This window comes from Bos javanicus, chromosome 1, assembly GCF_032452875.1.
Source record: "Bos javanicus breed banteng chromosome 1, ARS-OSU_banteng_1.0, whole genome shotgun sequence".
Classification (NCBI taxonomy): Eukaryota; Metazoa; Chordata; class Mammalia; order Artiodactyla; family Bovidae; genus Bos; species Bos javanicus.
In genome coordinates this window covers 4,092,208-4,104,485 of record NC_083868.1, presented here as the reverse complement: position 1 = coordinate 4,104,485, position 12,278 = coordinate 4,092,208, and the positions used below count along the sequence as shown (strand labels likewise).

Below are 12,278 nucleotides of genomic sequence, written 5' to 3'. Positions count from 1 at the left end.
ATTACAGCCTCATTAAACTACTCTAACTGGCCTTCCTTCAGTAGTGTAATCCAGGGTAAGAAACAGGGAGAGAAAAAAAAAACAAAAAATTAACCTAGAGAGTCAAAAGAAATGCATTAGAATTACTTGAAATTTTCATATTTATGATTACAAAGAAACCAAAAAATTCAGTTATCTAAGAAGAGTAAAATCCAGGATGATTTTAATAGTTAAAATATTTAACACAATTAACTGGCCTCTAATTGCTAGGTAAGTTGTTTTGTGGGTTACCAAATTTGAAGGAGATCCAGAGAAAATGTGTTATTCATGGTTACAACTCTTATCTCCTCCTCTAGGAATGAACTCTTCTCTTGTATATCTTTCCCACAAGAGCATTCCTCCAAGAATACAGCGAATCCATAACATGCAAATTCATATGTCCTTTATTATACAGGCTCTAGTCTTTGTTATTCTGAGCTTACCAGTGTATTTCTCCTATCTATTAGAGTCTAGTTTTTTGTCTATGTTTTTCTATCTTTTTATAGTACAGAGTAAAACCAGCTATAAATGTGAGGAATTAAATACAGTAGTCTGATTGCTAATGAATATCATTTATACTTCAACATCTCTATATGATGGGGAAAGTCAATGATTGGTCCCTTCCTTCTGGAATAAACAACAATTTGAGATAAGCACTGTCCTCCTCTACTGCAGAATTTCTTTACCATTCAGTCACAAGAAATCTTTCTAATAATGTTTTCTTTAAAGAAAGATGATGCTCCTTTTTTTTGTCCAGTGGTCATGTATGGATGTGAGAGTTGGACTGTGTAGAAAGCTGAGTGCTGAAGAATTGATGCTTTTGAACTGTGGTGTTGGAGAAGACTCTTGAGAGTCCCTTGAACTGCAAGGAGATCCAACCAGTCCATTCTAAAGGCGATCAGTCCTGGGTGTTCTTTGGAAGGACTGATGCTAAAGCTGAAACTCCAATACTTTGGCCACTTCATGTGAAGAGTTGACTCATTGGAAAAGACTCTGATGCTGGGAGGGATTGGGTGCAGGAGAAGGGGATGACAGAGGATGAGATGGCTGGACGGCATCGCCGACTCAATGGACGTTGAGTTTGGGTGAACTCCGGGAGTTGGTGATGGACAGGGAGGCCTGGTGTGCTGCGACTCATGGGGTTTCGAAGAGTCAGACACGACTGAGCGACTGAACTGAACTGATGCTCCTTTTGTATTTCAAAAGTACAACATTTCTGAAGGACTTCACAAGAAAATAGATATGACTACTATAGAAAAAAACTGGGTTTTGTTTCAAGTTCACAGAGATCACTATGTGATTACCTTTCTAATAATACAGTAGGCTTTAAATACCTAATATACATTTAAGAATAGAGTAAGAATACAAGTTTAATTTAAAAATTATAAACTATACCTTATCTTCAGATGGACAAAGATACAGATATTGGAATGTGGCAGTTATGTTTTTAGAGAATCTTGGCCCAAAAACATCTTTATCAGTTCCAAACTGATGACGAGACTGTCGCACAATTGAGTCGATTACATATAATCCTGGAACCTTGTATTCTGGTTTACACTACAAAGATTAAAGATGTAAAGTCAATACAAGAAAAGTAAATCACAATTTGACACCCATTAATCTCACTCTTATGAAACTATATATTCAAGGTTATTTCTACAGAAATAACTAAAGTTATTAATTTAAGTAATTAACTACTTAAATGTTAAATTCTCTTATTGGCTAGCCTGTCAAGATTCCCACAGGTCTGTAGAGAACTACCATTCTCTTGATGTTTCAGACTCCCAATATTTTACTTTTTTCTGATCCCTCTGTCCTCCCCCACTTCCAACTTCCTAGAATCAGCATTACTTTATCAATGCCTAAGCCACCTCCATACAGATCTACTTATTATGGAAAAATCTACTCTCATTCATCCTGCTCAAAAAATAACTTTTAACTTTTAAAATTATCAAAAAGCCAATTTTAACCAAAATATTAATTTCAATTCTATTAAAGTACAGTATCAGAGAAACAAAACCCAAAAGGCAAAGTCATTCTTGGCCTTACAAACTGACAAGATAAAATGAATAGATAGACACCTGCAAACATTTCTGGTGGTACAACCTTTATGAAAAATAATTTAGCAATAAACACAAAGCCTTGTTTGATCCAACAACCCTATTTCTAGAAATTTATACTAAGGAAAACAGACTCCATATTTCCAATGCAGGGGGCACAGCTTGATCCCTGGTCGGGGAACTAAGATTCTGCAAGCCACGTGGCATGGCCAAAACAGTTAAAAAAAAAAAAAAAAAAGGTACAGCTCTAGGTTGGGGGAGAAGACAATGATGTCTAAGTCTCCTTTCTCAGTCCTTTACTGACATAGACATGTGCTAATGTTACATATGTTATCAAACAACATATAACTGTAGAAGTGAAAAGTGGTTTAATTATGATGGGAGAAAGGGAAGTTGAAAACACCACAGTGATTTCATTTGAAGTACTACAAGATAAGTTAAAAGTCAAAAGAGTCATCAGGGCAATGGGGAGAGAAGGCTCGAGCAGACAAAAAACTATTTCGAATCCTGACTCATAGTAAGTACTCAATCAACAGTACTGCTATATATTTTCGTTTTGTTATGAAACAAAAAAACAAGACTTCCAGTGACAACTTTTCTGTAGAGTGACTTTAGAAGTAATTATTCAAATTACAACTCACAAAGTACATTACAATACTGATCATAACTAAAATGAGGTAATAATAAAATGGATAGTTACCTTTTTGATGAACTTTTCTACTATTTGAACCACATGCTTATAAAGCTGAAAAGAACAAAAAGAATATCATTATCCAGCTAACACACTTTTCTCTTCAATACATTTCCTATAATTAGAAAATACCTAAAACCTCAAAATTTGTACAATTTGAATAATTCTCAAGGTAATACTGAACGAACCCTAGTAAATAATCCATAGTCAACAACTCAAAAAATTCTTAACCACACATAAACAAGGTAATTACGTGAGGTGATGGATGTGTCAATTAGTGTAAGGTAATCATTTCACAACGTACATGTGCATCAAACCGTGCTCTATTACCTACTACTAAATCTGTCAACTATACCTCAATAAAGTTAAAAAATATAAAGAGGAAATACAACGTAACAGATTTTGAAATATGTTACAATGTAGACACATCATACAGTTGTTATTATGTACTTTCAGCAAAACCTGGTTAGTGCTCTTTGACTTAGGCCTGAACTACTTCACAATATGAAACCTCAAATTTAACAATAATATTTTCAACATTTTAAAAAACACCTTCCAAATTAATATATTTCTTTTACTCTTACCTTTATAGCTTTAATAGCAGCTTTCGTGATGAGAATCATCTTGGCTCGAGAGATGGGAGGTTTCATATCCATAAGTGAAAAGAGCTTTAAAAAAAAAAAAGGAAAAAAGTTTTAATTAAAAGTAAAATTAGAGGTTTACCCTTCATTTCAACAAATATATTTGTAACTAAAAGAATAATAAAATTTCTAAAACTAGGTTTAATAATTTGTCTGGTAAAGAAAAACCAAGAGCTTTCTTACATACTAGCATCACCACTTTGAAAACAGAATGGGAAAAGATTATGCTAAAATCAGCAAAAAAGGGGGAAAAGGTAAAAAAAAATTGACAAAATCTATAACAGAAAATTTACAAAACCCTACTGAAGAACTCAAAACTGATTTGAATGGAAACAAACACACCATGTTCCTATACTGAAAATGGCAATACTGTGACTCAATATTTAATATTTCAAATCCAACCTCACTGAGATTTTGCAGGACTTCAAATAATTCTGATGTTCATTTGGAGATACACATGTATTACATCAGGTAAGAAACTTAACACGTCATTATAAAACTTGAATTCACAATTTCTTGATTAGTCAGGAATAAAAATGACACCGTATTTAACAAATTTCACTACAGTAAATCCAACAATCAGGGAGTCCCAGGAGATGAAACCACACAGGCACACTCCTTTCCCCTAAAATTTAAACCCAACCAAAATATAATGAGAGCCCATAAAGAGTAATAAAGATAAAATTCTGACATTAAGAAGAAGCTTATATCTAGTTTCTTAAAATCTTGTTTTTGTTTTAACCATAAGCATACATATTCTTCTAAAAATACATTTTGAAATAAGTTTCAGGGCCTTCTAAGCATTATCAGTCTTACATGAATCATATTTCCATTTCTCTCCAACTAATGCTGGAATTTCAAATATGGAACCCCTAAGACACAGACTATCTTTACTGGACACCTACTAAAAAGGTACCCTAAAGAACAAGTCTCCTTTTCCAGAATAAATAGCCCTACCTGTCAACAAAATACTCTGGCAACAGAGTTTTTGCAGTTTTTCAAAACTACAGACACAATGGGACTATAGATAGTGGTAACAGTAATTTTTTAAAAAAGTATGCAATGCAAGATATGATCAATATAAGAACTAAAAACGTACTTTGTTTAAGCAGAGAAAGGTAGAATTTTTTGATAAATGATACTAAGATGAATTTGAGTAAACTCCGGGAGATCGTGAAGGACACAGAAGCCTGGCATGCTGCAGCTCATGGGGTCACAAAGAGTTGGACATGACTTAGGACTGAACAAGAACAACAATACTAAAACACAGAGAATGGGAAAAACAAAGATACTAACACAAAGACTGATTTTTTTAAAAAGGCATTATCTAATTCGGGTCATTATTCTTTATTTCCAACAAAATAAAAATTCTCCGTGAAAATAAATGCTCACTAATTGAAAAACAACTAGAGACAGTAATCTTTAAAACTATATAAACCAATGAGAAACTAAGAAACGATTTAAAGTATTTCAACTCCAATACAAACTGAAAAATGTATGCAGCACACAGTTTATAAAAGGGCATATTCTGCCCATTTCTAAGTTACAAAATCTATTGAAACAGTTATTTATTACTACAGTTCTATTTCCTTTTCTGGATCTTAAAGCAGAGAAACTGGATACAAAAAGAGTTTATACACGATCTCAAGAATGAGTAACAGCGAGAACTACTTTTCTGGCCATTAAAAGCTTAGAGAATCGTATTTCTCTGAAGCCTAAGCCAGCACGAATATTCATTTAATGTCCCACATTCTTGATTATTTCTACAGTAAGGAACTCCCCATATTAAAAAACAACAACAACACACACAAAAAACCCCAGCCAACTGAGGAGACAAGACAGATTAGTGCTATCTTCTGATGAAATGCTCTAGTTTATATTTAAATCATTTATCTTAAAAAATTAAAGTACAGACTATACCATATAGCAGTATAACTATCACTCAGGCAATAAACCAGCAAGAGAGCATTTAAGTGCTACCATTTAAGAGACAGACAGAGGAAGGGTATTTATTCCACTAAAGAAGGCACAACTCAAGACAAAAGGAAGTTGATTTTGAATCAACACTAAGTGCCTAAGTATAAGGTGGTACATCATCTTATTTAATCATATTAACAATTAACATAGATTGTCACAGCTGTTTTGAGCCGATACCAAAAAGGATTACATCTGCTTTCAAATGATTCCCAGGGAATGTGTCTGGACTAGAATTTGTTGATTGTAAAGCTCACAATCCTTAAGATTATCAGTTCAGTTCAGTCGCTCAGTCGTATCCAACTCTGCGACCCCATGACTGCAGCATGCCAGGCCTCCCTGTCCATCACCAACTCCCGGAGCTTGCTCAAACTCATGTCCATTGAGTCAGTGATGCCATCCAACCATCTCATTCTCTGTTGTCCTCTTCTCCTTCTGCCTTCAATCTTTCCCAGTATTAGGGTCTTTTCCAGTGAGTCAGTTCTTTGCATCAGGTGGCCAAAGTACTGGAGTTTCAGCTTCAGCATCAGTCCTTCCCATGATTACTCAGGACTGATTTCCTTTAGGATGGACTGGTTGGATCTCCTTGCAGTCCAAGGGACTCTCAGGAGTATTCTCCCAACACCACAGTTCAAAAGCATCAATTCTTCAGCACTCAGCTTTCTTTATAGTCCAACTCTCACATCCATACATGACTACTGGATAAACCATATAGTCAACTCCTTATACAATGCTGCTTGTTGTAAATACATGCAAAGACCATTAACTCTGATGGAGAATGCAGGCAAAATACCAAGTAGGCATCTGTGCTCATCTCTCTCTATATATATTGCATTGGTTCAGGGATAACGATGAGACATACTGAATTTAACTTGGGATGCCTACTGAAAATCCAGGCAGAGATTTCAGCACACTGGAATATGGATCTTGAAAAAGCAGAGGTCCTTCTAGAAACTGAGAGGTTACAGAATCAAAACCAGGAAGACGAGTAAGAAGGGAACAAAGATACAACTAACTACAGTATACCAAATATTTCAATGTAGCACAGAAAAGGGGGCGACACAAAGGAACACCAGGACAAACACCAGAAACTAAACCTTTACTGCTTTAGTTTTTTTCATATGGCTTGACTAACATTCCATCATGTAAAATGCCAGGCTGGATGAAGCACAAACTGGAATCAAGACTGCCGGGAGAAATATCAATAACCTCAGATATACAGATGATACCACCCTTATGGCAGAAAGCAAAGAGGACCCGAAGAGCCTCTTGATGAAAGTGAAAGTCGCTCAGTAGTATCCAACTCTTTGCGACCCCATGGACTGTAGCCTGCCAGGCTCCTCTGTCCATGGAATTCTCCAGGCCAGAATACTGGAGTGGGTAGCCTTTCCCTCCTCCAGGGGATCTTCCCAACCCAGGGATCAAACCCAGGTCTACCACATTGTAGGCAGATTCGTTACCAGCTGAGCCACAAGGGAAGCCCAAAAGTGAAAGAGGAAGAGTGAAAAAGCTGGCTTACACTTAACATTGAAAAACCTCAGATTATGGCATCCAGGCCCATCAATTCATGACAAACAGATGGAGAAATAATGGAAACAGTGAGAGACTTTCTTTTCTTGGACTCCAAAATCACTGCAGATGGTGACTGCAGCCATGAAATTAAAAGACGCTTGCTCCTTTGAAGAAAAGTTATGACCAACCTAGACAGCATATTAAAAAGCAAAGATATTATTTTGCTAACAAAGGTCCACTTAGTCAAGGCTATGGTTTTTCCAGTAGTCATGTATGGATGTGAGAGTTGGACTGTGAAGAAAGCTGAGTGCTGAAGAATTGATGCTTTTGAACTGTGGTGTTGGAGAAGACTCTTGAGAGTCCCTTGGACTGCAAGGAAATCCAACCAGTCCATCCTAAAGGAAATCAGTCCTGAGTGTTCACTGGAAAGACTGATACTGAAGCTGAAACTCTAATACTTTGGCCACTTCATGCGAAGAACTGACTCATCTGAAAAGACCCTGATGCTGGGAAAGATTGAAGGCAGAAGGAGAAGGGGATGACAGAGGATGAGCTGGTTGAATGGCATCACCGATGCCATTCAATGGCATGGACATGAGTTTGAGCAAGCTCCGGGTGTTGGTGACAGACAGGGAAGCCTAGCATGCTGCAGTCCATGGGGTTGCAAAGAGTCAGACACGACTGAGCGACTAAACTGAATGACTAGTACTATCATCTGCAACTGGGCAAATGCTCAATAAACATCACTAGGTGCAGGGCTCTCTTTGCTACTACACATCTGCATTCAGAATTAATGTGATCTGTCCAAAAACAAAAAGTGTCAACGCACCCACAGAAAATGATGCAATTCTGTTATAGAGGATAATAGCAGCAGTTCGCCCTAAAAGGTACAAAACCTCCTTAGAAAGCCTTAGTAAGAAAAACATATTTGCTAGCAATAGACACAAGTTTGGTTTTTTTTGTTGTCATCAGTTGAATAACTATTAGAAAAACTAAACATGAACCCTGTTCTGCTGGGTGCCTGATATACAAAGTATTCTAAAAATTATGAAAAAAAAATCACTCACAATGATTCCTATTATCAATAAAGAACAATTTTAAATTTGGCCCATCACACTTATAGAATTCACAGGGTTTGAGGGTTAGTCAAAATAACATGATACTCTACTATTTATTGACTGCATAAACTTTGACAAGTTTAGTTAAAACTTTTCTGAATTTCAATGATGTATGAAAAAGAGGATTAGTAATATTCAATTCACTTCATAAAACTGTTGGGCTTCCCTGGTGGCTCAGAGGTTAAAGCATCTGCCTGCAATGCGGGAGACCTGGGCTCGATCCCAAGGTCGGGAAGATGGCAGGAAATGGTAACCCACTCCAGTATTCTTGCCTGGAGAATCCCATGGGCGGAGGAGCCTGGTGGGCTGCAGTCCATGGCACTGCAAAGAGTCGGACACAACTGAGCGACTTCACTTTCATAAAACTGTTAGGATTAAATGAGATAATGTATATATAAATCTCTTGGCCTAGATCTGACACATAAATGGCTCGGTAAAAAGAAGTACATAATGCCCTGGGAATCTTAACACAGATCTCAAGTTTAAGTTTTTGTCGTGAAACTGAAGGCGTTAGTGGTTCAGTTGTGTCCAACTCTTACTGACCCATGAACTGTAGCCTGCCAGGCTTCTCTGTCCATGGAATTCTTCAGGCAAGAATACCGGAGTGGGTATCCATTCCTTTCAGGGGATCTTTCCGACCCAGGGATTGAACCTAGGTCTCCTGCATTTGCAGGTGGATTCTTTACCATGTGAGCCACCAGGGAAGCCCAATTTTTTATTATGGCTTAGCATAAAAACTTTATTGTGTTACATCTACTATTCAAGTGCTGCATTTGGAGAAATTTTCTCTATACTGAAAACACAGCAGTATCAAAGACTTCTGCAGCTGTATAGCACCTACTACCTAATCTAGTATTCATACTAAATTCAGAACTGCTTTCACAATATATCTGGCAGGTCCCATATTAGTTCACAGGGTTACTAACTCATAACTAATCAGCTCCAACGGTTACAGCTGTCATCTTTGTACTGACCCCAAATCTCCCTTCTGATAACCTTCCCTCCCTTTTCCTGCTCTAGTTCTGCCTCTGGAGCACAGAACAATAGTGATCTTTCTCATGTGAGAAAATAAACATAACTAAGCATGTTTTCTTATCGGCTTCAACTATTAGCCAAATGATATGATTTCTAGATCTGACTATAATGGCTAATTCCTTTTAAAAGTATGATAAAACAAAATAAAGAGGGCCTGGATATATTCCTGTGGAATCTAGTGGGTTGTCTTTTGTATCAGTTTCCTCTTCTTGCAGGAACACATTACCACAAACTCAGTAGCTTAAAACAACACTGTGGAATTCACAACCTCATTAGTCTGAAATCAAGGCATTGGTAGGGCCGCCTTCCTTCTGGGCACTCTAGGTCAAAATCTATTTCTTTCCTTTTCTAGCCAAAGGGTGCCTAAATTCCTTTGGCTCTTTCATCTTCAAAGCTGGCAGCATAGCATCGTCTGTCCTTCCTTAGCCTCTGCTTTCACTGTACCTCACTTTCTCTGACTTTCATGTCTCTCATTTTAAGGACCCTTGGGGTTACACTGGGTTCACCCAGATAACATGGGACAATTAACTCAACTCAAACCCTTATTCACATCTGCAAAGTCTCTCTGCCAAGTAAGGTAACACATTCTCAGGTTCTAGGATTCAGAACATGGTCACTCTAGGGTAGGGGAGATCATCTATTATTATTAAATTTTAAAATACTGCTTCAGTTCAGTTCAGTTCAGTTCAGTCGCTCAGCCGTGTCCGACTCTGCGACCCCATGAATCGCAGCACGCCAGGCCTCCCTGTCCATCACCAACTTCCAGAGTTCACTCAGACTCACATCCATCGAGTCGGTGATACCTTCCAGCCATCTCATCTTCTGTTGCCCCCTTTTCCTCCTGCCCCCAATCCCTCCCAACATCAGTCTTTTCCAATGAGTCAACTCTTCACATGAGGTGGCCAAAGTACAGGAGTTTCAGCTTCAGCATCAGTCCTTCCAATGAACACCTAGGACTGATCTCCTTTAGGATGGACTGGTTGGATCTCCTTGCAGTCCAAGGGACTCTCAAGAGTCTTCTCCAACACCACAGTTCAAAAGCATCAATTCTTCGGCGCTCAGCTTTCTTCACAGTCCAACTCTCACATCCATACATGACCACAGGAAAAACCATAGCCTTGACTAGACGGACCTTTGTTGGCAAAGTACTGTCTCTGCTTTTGAATATGCTATCTAGGTTGGTCATAACTTTCCTTCCAAGGAGTAAGTGTCTTTTAATTTCATGGCTGCAGTCACCATCTGCAGTGATTTTGGAGCACCCCAAAATAAAGTCTGACACTGTTTCCACTGTTTCCCCATCTATTTCCCATGAAGTGATGGGACCAGATGCCATCTTCGTTTTCTGAATGTTGAGCTTTAAGCCGACTTTTCCACTCTCCTCTTTCACTTTCATCAAGAGGCTTTTTAGTTCCTCTTCACTTTCTGCCCTAAGGGTGGTGTCATTTGCATATCTGAGGTTATTGATATTTCTCCCGGCAATCTTGATTTCAGCTTGTGTTTCTTCCAGCCCAGCGTTTCTCATGATGTACTCTGCATATAAGTTAAATAGTTGGGGCTTTCCTGGTGGTCCAGTGGATAGGAGTCTCCCTACCAATGGAGGGGTCATGGGCTCAATCCCTGGTCTTGAAAGATCCCAAAAGCCTGTGCTCCACAACAAGAGAAGCCATTGCAATGAGAGGCCCACGTTCCGCAATAAACAGTAGCCCTCCCTCACCACAACTAGGGAAAGCCAATGAAGCAATGAAGATCCAGTGCAGTTTAAATATATAGTGCTCAATTCATTATTAACTCATATTTATAACCAATTAAAACCCTCAGACTGTTTCACTGCAATCTTCATCAGAACTAGAACTTCATGTTGATTTTATGTTGGTTTCTGACAGTCCTTCAATCTACTTAGGTAGTCTAGAAATCACTTTCTGTTTTCAACGTAGCAGCTATTCCAATTAGTTTGTAACTTTCATGAATCTGCTATATAGATGGCTTTTTTCAACACCACGGTTTTTTAAAAATTAGAAAGACCTATACTTGAAACTACCACCTGACCTGCATCTTGAGAAACCTGTATGCAGGTCAGGAAGCAACAGTTAGAACTGGACATGGAACAACAGACTGGTTCCAAATAGGAAAAGGAGTACGTCAAGGCTGTATATTGTCACCCTGCTTATTTAACTTATCTGCAGAGTACATCATGAGAAACACTGGACTGGAAGAAGCAAAAGCTGGAATCAAGATTGCGAAGAGTTGACTCATTGGAAAAGACTCTGATGCTGGGAGGGATTGGGGGCAGGAGGAAAAGGGGACAACAGAGGATGAGATGGCTGGAAGGTATCACCGACTCGATGGACGTGAGTCTGAGTGAACTCCGGGAGTTGGTGATGGACAGGGAGGCCTGGCGTGCTGCAATTCATGGGGTCGCAAAGAGTCGGACGCGACTGAGAGACTGAACTGAACTGATACTTGCAACTTGTAGGAAGACTTTATCTAATATTCTGTGGACCCTGCCAGTTAGATAAAATTCACTTAACAATACTCTCAACTTATCAATATTTTTTCTAATTTATTCAAGATGAAATCATGACAAATATCTGAAATATATGCAGTCCTCACTAGATGAAACACATTTTCTTTCTTATGAAAGAAAAATGTTTAATTGGTCTGTGAGAATCTGTTCTAGCTCCAAGTGACTAGAAATCTCTAGGCAGAATCTCTTTCAATGGTGTACTTATCCCATCTTATCCTCTTAAACTTACTATAATGAATTATACTTTAAGATATCTAGTATTCCTTTCCTTTGCTATTATGATGCCCGTGATGACAAATTCTGCCTTAAGCTCCTATTATTAATAATTAATTACAAAGTTTAAAAAAAAAATTTGGATGCTTCCAAAAATACATACACATACTCACAGTAACAGGCTGGTACTCAAATCTCCCTTCTGACAGATCAAGTTATCAAAGTGTTCAAGTCTACAATCTCCCTCCCTCTTTTGTTCATCTGTCTCATCAAATCTGATACATTGGCTTCAACCAAATCAAGAGTTAAAGCCAACTTAACTTAAATGTTTACTGATAAAATATACTTTATAAAAGCACACATTAAATTTAACAAAAGAAAACGTAGGGGGGAAATCTTAAAATCATCTCCACAAAGATGCTTTGTCCCTCTAATTATAGCCTGAAGACAGCTCTATAAAATAGTGCTAGAACAATCAGGTAAGAGATAGTT

The 12,278-nt window shown here is 38.0% G+C and overlaps 1 protein-coding gene across 2 annotated transcripts in view; it reads right to left on the bottom strand.

Moving 5' to 3' along the window:
• SCAF4 (SR-related CTD associated factor 4) overlaps nucleotides 1-12,278 on the bottom strand; it is a 61,427-nt gene that overhangs the window by 35,259 nt on the left and 13,890 nt on the right. For both annotated transcript variants that reach the window (XM_061415499.1, XM_061415528.1), the window contains exons 2-4: nucleotides 3,354-3,437; nucleotides 2,779-2,823; nucleotides 1,414-1,575 (exon numbers count right to left, since the gene is read on the bottom strand). In XM_061415499.1, coding sequence (XP_061271483.1) covers nucleotides 1,414-1,575; nucleotides 2,779-2,823; nucleotides 3,354-3,437 — 291 coding nt within the window. The remainder of the gene's footprint in view (nucleotides 1-1,413; nucleotides 1,576-2,778; nucleotides 2,824-3,353; nucleotides 3,438-12,278) is intronic.